This window comes from Rhinopithecus bieti, unplaced genomic scaffold (genome assembly GCF_001698545.2).
Source record: "Rhinopithecus bieti isolate Rb0 unplaced genomic scaffold, ASM169854v2 scaffold_16097, whole genome shotgun sequence".
NCBI classification, from domain to species: domain Eukaryota; kingdom Metazoa; phylum Chordata; class Mammalia; order Primates; family Cercopithecidae; genus Rhinopithecus; species Rhinopithecus bieti.
This window is the reverse complement of record NW_016808851.1, coordinates 900,029-912,867: the sequence shown is the minus strand read 5'-3', so window position 1 is coordinate 912,867 and position 12,839 is coordinate 900,029. Positions and strand designations below refer to the sequence as shown.

The 12,839-nt window shown below is 41.0% G+C and overlaps 1 protein-coding gene across 9 annotated transcripts in view; it reads right to left on the bottom strand.

The window, feature by feature from the left end:
• Positions 1-12,839, bottom strand: part of PLEKHG1 (pleckstrin homology and RhoGEF domain containing G1) — a 249,421-nt gene that overhangs the window by 48,001 nt on the left and 188,581 nt on the right. For all 9 annotated transcript variants that reach the window (XM_017887627.1, XM_017887628.1, XM_017887629.1 and 6 more), the window contains one exon: positions 6,411-6,480. In XM_017887627.1, the coding sequence (XP_017743116.1) occupies positions 6,411-6,480 (70 nt within the window). The remainder of the gene's footprint in view (positions 1-6,410; positions 6,481-12,839) is intronic.

The window sequence follows — 12,839 nt, the reverse complement described above, 5'->3', positions numbered from 1 at the left end:
GGAAAGGCAGAATAAATGCTTAATTCTTTCCTTTTCATTTCAAGACAGGATCTTGCTCTGTCACCCATGCTGCAGTACAGAGGTGTTGTCATGGTTCATTTCAGCTACAACCTCCTGGGCTCAAGTGATCTTCCCACCCCAGCCTCCAGAGTATCTGGGACCACAGGCATGCCACCACCTCTGGCTAAGTTTTAAACTTTTTTATGGAAACAGGGTCTTGCTACGTTGCCCAGGCTGGTCTCAAACTTCTGGGCTCAAGTGATCCCCCTGACTCAGCCTCCCAAAGTGTAAGGGATTACATGTATAAGCTACCACACCCAGCCAATTCTTTCCTTTAATTTTCAAAATAATGCATTGATTCTCCAGCATCATGCAAATGTGATCAATTTGGTGTTTTAATATCACTGCAAATTCATTAATATGGGCCTATTTAATGAGCTTTCATTGTTTTCAGTTAATTATCTTCACTGATGTTCAAATTATCCCATTTTTGGCTAGTAGGAGCCCCTTCTTGAGCATTCATGACCTGGCCTATGGTGTTTTGTAGCTTGTTTCCTGGTGTGACAAGATGTTCCAGACTATCTTGTATATTTCGTGCCCTACAGTCCTTCTTCATGGAGTCCCTATTCCTTCTGGCAGGAAACAGTGTTGGGAGACCACAGTCTGGGGATCAGGGACACTCTTGCTGTAGGGTAATCATCATTTCTAGGACTTCTCAGCAGACAGAGGTAGGAAGTGGTGTGTTTTGTTGTTGTTGTTGTTGTTGTTTGTTTTTGAGATGGAGTCTTGCTCTGTCACCCAGGCTGCAGCGCAGTGCTGTAATATTGGTTCACTGCAGCCTTTGCCTCCTGGGCATGAGCCACTGCGCCCAGCCTGCTCAGTGTGATTTTTATTTGCAAATCAAACAGGCAAAATCTTTTAAAAAGAGAAAAGGAAATATGAATAGTGACTGGTGAAACTCATGATGTTATGGAATTACTTAAGTGTAACAATGGTATTCTGTTTAGTTTCCTTATTTTAGTCCAGGCACGGTGGCTCATGCCTATAATCCCAACACTTTGGGAGGCCAAGGCAGGCGGTTCACTTGAGGCCAGGTGTTTAAGAACAGCCTAGCCAACATGGTGAAACCCTATCTCTACTAAAAATTCAAAAAATGTGTTGGGTGTGGTAGCGTACACCTGTAGTCCCACTGAGCCCGTAAATATTATATTTTAAAAGAAGTATCTATATATTTTTATATATTTATTATATAATATATATATAATATATGTTTTATATATTATTTAACTATATACTACGATTATATTATTATATATATATATACTATTTTTTTTTTTTTTTTTAGTAGAGATGGGGTTTTGTCATGTTTGCCAGGCTGGTCTCAAACTCCTGGCCTCAAGTGATCTACCCACCTCGGCCTCTCAAAGTGCTGAGATTACAGGTGTGAGCCACCGCTCCCTGCCTCTGAAGAAGGCTAACCTCTATTCTTTTCCCTTCTAGTCTGTTCCCTCCATTCCTGTGTCAATTTTTAATCAATTTTAATCAATTTTTTATAATCAATTTTTAATCTTACAGGCTTTCATCTCCTATATAAACAAATGTTATACCAGTGATCCTCAAACTTGAGTATCAGAATTACCTGGAGGGCCTGTTAAAACATAGATTGCTGGGTTTCTGATGTAGTAGGTCTTGGAGTAGGGCCTAGGAATCTGCATTTCTAACAAGTTCCCAAGTGACGTTGATGCTGCAGGTCCAGGACCACACTTTGGGAACCACAGTGCTGTGCACACACTTTTATCCACTCCCTTCCCCGAGGAGTGTATAAAGGCTTTTTTCTTTTTTTTTTTTTTGAGACAGTCTCACCCTGTTGCCCAGGCTTGGAGTCCAGTGGTGCAATCTCAGCTCACTGCAACCTCTGCCTCCTGTGTTCACGTGATTCTTCTGCCTCAGCCTACCTAGTAGCTGGGAATACAGGTGCCTGCCGCCACGCCTGGTTAATTTTTTGTATTTTTAGTAGAGATGGGGTTTCATCATGTTGGTCAAGTTGGTCTTGAACTCCTGATCTCAGGTAATCTGCCCGCCTCGGTCTCCCAAAGTGCTGGGATTATAGGCGTGAGCCACCATGCCTGGCCAAGATATTCTTTGCTGTTATTGCTTCACAGTACTTCATTATGTGGATACCAAAGTTGATTCAAACAGGTTCTTGTTTAGGGACATTTGGCTGTTTCTAGTCTTTTGCAGTAACAAACATTAAACAGTATTATGCTTACATGAATTTCTGTCAGTGTATCCTTGGAATATATCTCTCGATGTAGGACTGATGGGTGAAAGGGTGAATTCAGATGCTAGATACACAGCTCAATTCCTCTCCATAGGGGCCGTGCCATTTTCTTTTCCTACAATTGCGAGAGTATCTCTTTCCCCATGGCCTTGCCAACATTTCAAGCATTGTACCAAATTTTCAAGCACGTGATTTTAAAAAGTCTAAATTAGTTGCCAACGTTTAAAAGTTGAAAGATACAAATATTTTTATTTTGACCAGGCACGCTGGCTCACGCCTGTAATCCCAGCACTTTGGGAGGCTGAGGCGGGTGGAGCACCCGAGGTCAGGAGTTCAAGACTAGCCTGACCAACATGGAGAAACCCCATCTCTACTAAAAAAATACAAAATGAGCCGGGTGTGGTGGCACATGCCTGTAATCCCAGCTACTCGGAGGGCTGAGGCAGGAGACTTGCTTGAACTCGGGAGGTGGAAGTTATGGTGAGCCGAGATCGCACCACTGCACTCCAGCATGGGCGACAACAGCGAAACTCCGTCTCAAGAAGAAAAAAAAAATTTCAATTTCTAGCTTCTCCTGAAGAAGTATAGGACCCACCAGCCCTGGGCCTGCAGTTTCACATGGCAATGACCATCCCCAGGAGACCAGGCAAACACCTCGACTGCTACAGAATCAACCTGGGCCCCTTTGTGCACCTGAGTTCGCTTATGGGTTCTTGAAGCCAGCCCTGGCTCCATGGATGAAAATGCCAGAGTGACTTGCCCAAGGTCTGTGAGCAAGCTAATGTACCAAATGGGGACTTTTCTCTGATTGGCTCATACTTTCTGAGTTTCTTGCTTTTTCTTTCCTGCCTCTTGCTATACTCAACCTGGAATAGAACAATATCAAGTTGACTTTCCTTAAAATTTGGGACCTGCAAGATCATTTAAAATACAAATGAGAAAACAATGGCTTCAATGAAAATAGGTTGACATTGCATAATATAGTGACCTACTTGTAGCCAGCTATCATAAGACCTCATGACTTACGCACGACTGAATTTCTGTGCATTCTGTGATATCATGGCTCTATTCCTATTTTAAATTGGAGGGTTTTGATTTAAATCAGCTATATGTCCTTAATTGGAATTAAATGCAAGTTTGCCCTTAGGTTTGTGAAGCTCTGTGGACCTTAAAAATGACGGTTTCACATAAAAATCAACAGTTCCTACTTAGATACCATTATTTATTAAATATGCCACCCCAAATCCACTTAGAAGGATTTAGGGGAATGTGTTATACAAATACATACAAATTACAAGAAAATATATTCCTTCTAGTTCTTCAAATCTTTCAAAGTGTAATTAGAGATGACATAAAAATGAGACATTTAATTATGAAAGAGCCAAAATATGATATAATCAGTGCTGACCAATCAAGCACATGGGTCCTTCAAATATTTATTGAATAGGGAGCCAAAGTAAAGCAATATGTATGATTTTAGGGTTTCTTCTGCCACAGGGTTCTCCTCTCCCTGATTCCTGAGAAGTTTTCACTGGACACTACAAGAAAGACTGAATATGTAAATAGCATATGGGTAAGGTAACTTTGACTTAAATTCACGCTAATCATATGACTATCCAATATCCACACTTCCTTGAGGATAATTTTAGTAAGTGGGTGGTACATGTGCATGCTTTCGTGTGTGTGTGTGCGTGTGTGTGTATGTATGCATGTGTGTGTGTGCACACACACTTCCTGGGCTCTAAAAGGAAGAAGGCACTAACAGAGAGAGGGTAGACACAACACAATGAGGGAGAGTAGGCAGCTAAGGGGAGGTTGAGGCTCTAAAGACACTTTGTCTCCCTCCTAAACGTTGCCCTGGGTCAGCCTTGCTGCCAGTTAAGATGAGGGACGGATGTGAAGGTGGAGTTTGTAAAAGCAGCAAAGTGAGCCATTCTAGGTGTTTCCAGAGACCTAAAACAGACAAATGTTTACTGGAAGAAGGTTTGGCCTGCCCAGTAGGAAACTTTAATTTCTGTCCTTCGAGAGAACTGTGTGTTCATTCTTCTATGAGCATCAGGTAAAAAGCGACCATGTTCTCCATTTGTTGATAAGGACTTCTGTAACCTACACATACCATGACAGTAAGCAAGGTCAAAGATGAATCTCTGTGCAGGCCCCAGTGGTTCAGATAAAAGCAGAAGTCAACTGTCAGCTTCACTTCTTTCATTAATGGCCTCCCAATTAAAGCAATTTTCCATTCCTCCCTAGAGTTGAGCAGCTGGTTGTGTTTCAGAAGATGTAACATCTTCTAAATGTCAGGGTGCTGAGTGAAAGGCAGGCAGTGCCTGAGCCCAGCACTCCCTCACGATTCCCCGTTTCCATGCGAAAATGCAGAGTGCTTAAGTCAGTCTTCTAATTAAACTTGGCAATATTACAATGAAAAGGAAGATTTGGGAGTTGGCAACATGGCACATAAACAAACTTTTATGTGAATAATTAAGCGAGAGCTAAGCATACGCTGGAACATCTTTAATCAACTTGTGATTACAGTTACCAGTAAAAGCCCAAACATTTCCGAAAGCTTCTACGTTGTTTATGTGCTGTGGTTATTCTAACATATCTCCTTTGATATACTCAGCATATCTTTTTACCCATTTCGCCTTCTTTCATTTTTCTTCTTTTTTTTCAAATCCCTGTCCAATTTTGACACAGGCAACTGTGAAAAGGATTGTAAGTTTCAGCTTACACATGGGGGTAAACGTGTGTGCACAAACATTTTACATGTGAACACACACACACAAAGTCAGGAGAGTTTTATATACGAGCCCACGGATTGCCTTTAAGGAACTTTGCTCCAATAAAACCCAGGGTGTTGTGTTTGGAAGCCATCCGGATGGATCTGCCGCCATCAGAAATGACCCTGTGGAACAGTCCGGAGCCAAGTCAGACTGGAACCACATCTCCCAGTTCACACCCGACTCCGGAGCTCGAAATACAGTGCTAATTCCCAGTGGGTCTCAAAGCGCCATCATGAACTTTTATTAAACCTTCGTGCATTTCAAACTACAACTGCAGAAACCACATGAAAGTCTGCTGCAAAACAATTTCTGCTAAAGGCTTTCCAAACAAAAGCTGTTGAATGTTTAAGATAATTTAAACAAGACAGGAATCTCTATATACTAGGTAGCATGCTGAGAAAGTAATGTAGGAAAGGCTCGCCGGGTAGGTTTCAGAATTTCATCTCCTATTCCAGTTCAGAGCACGAGCTCACTGTCATTTAAGCTTTGAAAGTCAAATCCTTTCCTTGTATTTTTCGAAACCATTGATGCAGCTTAAGAAAACAGTGGAAGAGTACGTTTTTTAAAATGTAGGAGATTAATTCTGCTTCTCTCTATCCCTCAAAAGATAATTATCTATATTAAAGATAATCGTAGAGACTAGGCTGGTGCCACATATATTATACGTAAAATATTTAGATTCTCTTGGACTTTCACTAAAACTAAACTTTCACTTTCACTAAACTAAACCAGTTTAGTGGTATTTTATATTTTTCTAACATTCATCTTCTTTTTTTTCTTTTGAGACAGAGTCTTGCTCTTGTCGCCCAGGCTGGTGTGCAATGGCGTTATCTTGGCTCCCGCTGCAACCTCCACCTCCCGGGTTCAAGTGATTCTCCTGCCTCAGCCTCCCGAGTAGGTGGGATTACAGGCATGCCACCACACCTGGCTAATTTTTGTATTTTTAGTAGAGACGGGGTTTCACCATGTTGGCCAGGCTGGTCTCGAACTCCTGACCTCAGGTGATTTGCTCGCCTCAGCTTCCCAAAGTGCTGGGATTACAGGTGTGAGCCACAGTGCCTGGCCTATTTTTCTAACATTCTTCTACTCCGGGCTGTCCCCTCCCAAGCTTTAAGTTTTTCCCAGCAAAGAGTAACATTATTCAGTTACTATACAAGTTCTAGAAAAACTACGCGATTAGTGTCTCCCTGGCTCCAGGAACAATACATTTTTGCTACTCAAACAAACCAGAGAAAGATCAGTGGCTAACTCTATCTGATATGAAACAAACCAGTCATTTTAACTTTAAAATGAAAAATTCTGTACTCTGTATCTGTCTCAGTTGGCCCAGAAGGATGAACCCTGCTTACCTTGGACACAAAACACTCTGCTATGGCCACAGGATCATTTTCACAGTTTTCCAAATCTTGCAGAAGTTCACTAATAAAAAAAATAACAGCCAGGAAGTATTAGATTGTAGTCTTCTGGGTGAGTATATTTTGTATAATTTAAAAATTTAAACATTTCCATGGCATTTACAAGGAATCATATAATTGGATAACTGAGGACCTGCTGTCATTGTATCCAATGATACAATGTTTACAATGATACAATGATACAATGTAAGGGACTTGTCCAAGGTCATGCTGGAGCAGGGGATTAAACCCAGGTCGAACCCGTAGTTCTCCCACCAGAGCTAAGCCCTGCCTACCTTTAAGTTTTGCAGACATTTGTCATCATCTACATGAATGCTCATTGATGCTCATTCAGACATCAAATAGCTGCCTGGGTCCCAGGTATAGTGTAAAGGATTAGGAACACATCAGTGAGCAAAGTGAGATATGGGCTCTCGGGGGTCCCCAACCTTTTTGGCACCAGGGATCGGTTTCGTGGAAGACAACTCTTCCACAGACTGGATTGCAGGGATGGTTTTGGGATGATTCCAGCATATTACACTTATGGTTAGATTCTCATAACCTAGATCCCGCGCATGCGCAGTTCACAGACTGGTATTGGTCTGTGACCTAAGGGTTGGGGACTACGTGGCTCTAGTCTTATGGAGCTTCCAATCCATTGGAAGAGTCAGGCATTCAATGAAATATCACACTAACGAATACAAAATTATAATAGAGATAGTGTTTTAAAGGAAAGATATGTTAGGGAGGGAAATATCTTTCCTCAAATGTAAACCCACGTTATTTTTTTTACTGGGAGTATCATTATTTTAAGTAACAGCATAATACTTCATTGTGTGACTGTACTGTAATTAATTCAATGAATCTCATACTGTTGGATAAAATTCTATATATGGAATTGATGGGTCAAAGAATATTCTTAGTGTAAATGTTAACACATTTCTAAATTGCACTCCACATGAGTTATATTAATATACACTTTACTATGCTAAGTGTTTATTTTAATGAGCCATATGTTATATATTTAATAAAAAGTGAAGTAGTTCTACAGGAATTATGATAAAAACAAGCAGTTTCTGGTTCTCTGTTTCTCATTCTCGATGGGCACTGCCCAGAAGCATTTTTGATTCTTTAGGCTGTTTCTGCTCTAAGAAGGTCCATGTCTCGAAGCATGCTGATAATGTGTTCTCATTATTTTTCAGTTTTAGGTATTATTTACTTCTCAGTTTTCCCAAACTTACCCTTTTGTCTTCTCAATAGTTCTAAGATGTCTCTCTCTCTCTTTTTTTTTTTTTAATTTTAGAGACAGGGTCTCACTCTGTCAACCAGGCAGGTCCTCCTGGGCTCAAGTGATCTTCCTGAAGTGCTGGGTAGTGTGAGCCACCGTGCCCAGCCTTCTCAACTAGTTCTGTTATGTAATTTGATTCGATTAAATGTCAGAATTTACATCTTTAAGACTATGTAAGTATTATGCCCTGTTAGTCTTAGAGTATACCATGATTTCATTTCCTTTCTTAGAGAACCATTTTTCCCTGGAGTTAAAATTGTTTCTCTTATTTTTTTCCTTTTTTCAAGATAAACACCATTAATTTATTAGCAAGTTGTGTGCCAGAAGTATAAGTCTTGTCTCATTGTGTTCAAATATATATTCTATGGTTTGCATTTCTTTCTTGGTGACCTCTGCTCCAACCTGGACAGGCTGCTCTCCAGGCCTGCTGGTTCTTTCATCAACACCATCCTAATGCTAGCCTTCGCTAGTCTCCTGTATTGCCATTTCCAATGTATTCCTTCCTTTGGGAGATTATAAAATTGAGCAATAGCTTTCTGAGTATGAGTAACAGGAGGTATGCTTTCTGAGACTCTTCCCATTTCAAAAATGTTCTCCCTTCACACTTGGCTAATAATGTCAGTAGATATAAAAGTCTTGGTTGGAAGTAATTTTCTTGGAGTATTTGGGGAGCTATTTGTCTATCTGTTGATTTATAGGTTCTAATGCTGCTATTGAGATTCCAGTATCATTCTGATCCCCAGCCCATTCTGAAAGCTTTTAGAGTTTCTCTTAGTTGACATAATTACAAAATTTTGTGATAACAGGCTTTGGGTGGGTCTTTTTCATGCACTGAGCCAATGTACAAATTTGGGAAATGATCTGGATAGCAGTTCTCCAAGTGTGGTCTAAGGACCCCTGGGATTCCTGAGACGAGACCCCTTTAGGAGGTCCACAAGGTTGGACCTCATAAAAAATACTGGGACATTATTAAATTTTTAAACTTTCATTCTCTCATGAGAGTACAGTGAACTTTTCCAGAGGCTACATGACGTGTGATATCACAACAGACGGAAACTTGAAGCAGATATGAGAATTCAGCTGTCTTCTAGTAAGTCAGGCAATAAAAGATCTGTAAAATGTAAAACAGTTCCAAAACAAACAAAAAAATTTAGTGGAAAAGTAGTAAAATTATTTTTCTAGAAATATGTGGACTTGTTTCTTTTTTAGTTTTAAATAAATAGATATCTTAACAGGTTCTCAGTTTTCGTTTCTCACGTGGCAAACAAAACACAATAAAACACAAACAAAAGGCTTTTGGGTTCTTCGTAATTTTTAAGCATGTAAGAGATCCTGGACCAAAACACTTGAGAATCTCTGCTCCTGGCTGGGGGTGGTGGCTCACGCCTATAATCCCAGCACTCTGAGAGGCCGAGGCGGGCATATCACCTGAGGTCAGGAGTTCGGGACCAGCATGGCCAACATGGTGAAACCCCATCTCTACTAAAAAATTCAAAAATTAGCCGGGTGTGGTGGTGCACACCTGCAGTCCCAGCTACTCGGGAGGCTGAGGCAGGAGAATCGCTTGAGCCTGGGAGGCGGAGATTGCGGCGAGCCGAGATTGCTCATTGCACTTCAGCCTGCATGTCAAAAGCGAGACTCCATATAAAAAAAAAAAAAAGAAAAGAAAAGAAAAGAAAATCTCTGCTCGTGAATTATGTCTTTGATATTTCCTTTCTTCCAGTTTTAAAGTTCCTATTATTCACATATTGGATCTCCTGGTTTAATATGTTAATTTTCCTTATTCTTCCTCTTCTACTTTCTATCTTCCTGTTTATTGCTCCATGTTTTTTGGTAGGGAGAGACCTCCACTTTGTTTCCCGTCTGTTTTTTCCCCCATTTCTTGTATTGACTTTTTGTTTGTTTCAATCATCAGATTTTCAATTTCAAAGTTTTTTTTTTTTTGAGACGGAGTCTCACTCTGTCACCCAGGCTGGAGTGCAGTGCCACCATCTCGGCTCACTGCAAGCTCTACTTCCCGGGTTCACGCCATTCTCCTGCCTCAGTCTCCCTAGTAACTGGGACTACAGGCGCCCGCCACCACGCCCAGCTAATTTTTTGTATTTTTAGTAGAGACGGGCTTTCACTGTGTTAGCCAGGATGGTCTCGATCTCCTGACCTCGTGATCCACCTGCCTTGGCTTCCCAAAGTGCTGGGATTACAGGTGTGAGCCACCGCACCTGGCCTCAAAGTTGTTTTTTTTTAAAACATGCTTTTTGGATGTTTCTTGCTTATGCTTCTGTTCTTATTTCATGGGTGCAAAATCTTCCCTTATTTCCAAAGATGCCATGGTGATGATAATGATTTTGTACTTTTCTTTCCTGTTCTTTGTTTTCTGCTGAGCTCCCTTTTTGATGATTTCAGCTTCTGTCATTCATATTAGACACTGCTCTCAAATTCTGAGTATCTTCATTTGTTCTTTCATATTTGAAAATGAGCCACAACGTCAATCACGAACTCTTCGCAGGGATGGAGTTTATCGTGTGGTGTTCCTCATTCCAAGGCAGTGGTTCTGAAACTTTTGGCGTCAGGACCTGTTTATACTCTTAACAAATTTAGTGAGAAGAGTAGCATTATTTCCCATTTTTGTAAATTTTTAATCTCTAAATTAATAGAACATGGCTGGATTCTCATATCTGCTTCTGCATTCTATCTGTTGCAATCTGTTGTTTTAGTTGAAGTATATAGGAAAAAAATCCAGCCTCACACAGATATGTTACTAGAAAAGGAAAGAGTATTTTAATGGCCTTTCCAATTAAGTATGGATAGTCCACTAATATCCTTCATATTACACTGAAACTCAGCAAGCGGTAATGGATTAAAGGCCTGTTTGAGTCTGACACCACGTCAATGCACTATACTGTTACTTTATTTATTTTATTAGTATTATTATTTTTTTGAGACAGAGTCTCGCTCTGTTGCCCAAGCTGGAGTACAATGACGTGATCTGGCTCACTGTAACCTCCACCTCCCGGGTTCAAGCAATTCTCCTACCTCAACCTCCCACCATCACGCCAGCTAATTTTTGTATTTTTAGTAGAGACGGGGTTTCACCATGTTGGCTGGGCTGGTCTTGAACTCCTGGCCTGAAGTGATTGGCCTGCCTCAGCCTCCCAAAGTGCTGGGATTACAGATGTGAGCCATCACACCTGGCGACTAAACCATTACTTTAAAATCCAGTGGCCTATCTTGTATTTAGAAAGGATCTTTTAAAACAGTCCCAATTCCAAACATTTTTCTCCATATTCCTATAAAACACTCCCTTTGTAAGATCAGAAAATATAGTTCTGATATTTATATCATTTTCGTTTATAGAAAGATAGGTGTGATTAAATTAACTCTTTTCCCACTTAGAAAAAAAAGTTCAGCTCTCTGCCAGCCCTCTTTTAATTTTACATAAGCATGCTCTTTGAGGCTGAAGCTAATCTGACTGGTTTTCTTTTCTTTTTTTTTTTGGAGATGCAATCTCGCTTCTTCACCCAGACTAGAGTGCAATGGCACAATCTTGGCTCACTGCAACCTCCACCTCCCAGGTTCAAGAAGTTCTCCTGCCTCAGCTTCCCCATAGCTGGGATTACAGCCTTGTGCCACCATGCCCAGGTAATTTTTGTATTTTTAGTAAAGACGGGGGTCTCACCCTGTTGGCCAGGCTGGTCTCAAACTTCTGACCTCCAGTGATCCACCCACCTCAGCCTCCAAAAGTGCTGGGATTACAGGTGTGAGCCACCGTGCCTGGCCTAATCTGATTTCCAATGTGAAAATAAAATATAAAAACTGTTCTTGGCTGGGCGCAGTGGCTCATGCCTGTAATCCCAGCACTTTGGGAGGCCAAGGCAGGCAGATCACGCGTCCAGGAGTTCAAGTCCAGCCTGGCCAAATGGTGAAACCCTGTCTCTACTAAAAATAAAAAAAATTAGCTGGGCGTGCTGGTGCATGCCTGTAATCCTAGCTACTCAGGAGGCTGAGGCAGGAGAATTGCTTGAACCCGGGAGGCAGAGGTTGCAGTGAGCTAAGACAGTGCCACTGTATTCCAGTCTGGGTGACAGAGTGAGACTCTGCCTCAGAAAACAAAACAAAACAAAACAACAACAACAACAACAACAACAACAACAACAACAACAAAACCTGTTCTTGGAGTTATCTCTAAACAGAACATCACAATCATCTGAATCATCAGAATCGTCTATTTCAGAGAAACTGGATTCATCAGTTGAATCTTTGGCCAACAACCATTCAAGAACGACATTAACATCCTGCGTAGGAATGCTATGTTTTCTAGGATTTGACATTTTCAGCAATCGAGAATTACTATATTTTGTAAATAGAAATACCACTACTAAAAACAGAATGCTATAAAGAGAATGATGTCTTTTGTTTCCAAAGTCGATATAGTGGAGTGATGTGAAAATAATAATAAAAGCGAGATATGTCATGGTAAAGTTATCTTGGGGTAAACGCTGCACCTGTGAGCACCGCTGTCCAGTATTCTCAGGGCAAATAGGAAAAGGGTTTAAGGAGAGTTGAAACTGCATCATTCTGACCTGAATACTGGATAAGACAAAAGGTCTAAGAAAATAGTAGCCAGAGGACCGGGTGCAGTGGCTCATGCCTGTAATCCCAACACTTTGGGAGGCCAAGGCGGGCAGATCACAAGGTCAGGAGTTCGAGACTAGCCTGGCCAATATGGTGAAACCCCGTCTCTACTAAAAATACAAAAATTAGCCAGGCATGGTGCTACTCGGGAGGTTGAGGCAGAAGAATCACTTGAAACTGTGAGGTGGAGGTTGCAGTGAGCTGAGATCGTGCCACTGCACTCCAGCCTGGGTGAGAGAGTGAGCCTCTGTCTCAAAAAGTAAAATAAAATAAAATAAAATAAAAATAAAAAGAAAATAATAGCCAGAGAAACATTTTTGGGCCAGTATTTTCCATTAGTAGAGGATGGGGTGCTCTGGATGTATTGTATCCTGGTCTTTCAGCATAGGTCCTCTCTCTTAGCAGGGAAGAACTGTGAGCAGACTCTATCATGTTCTTTCTTTCTTTCTTTTTTTTTTTTTTTT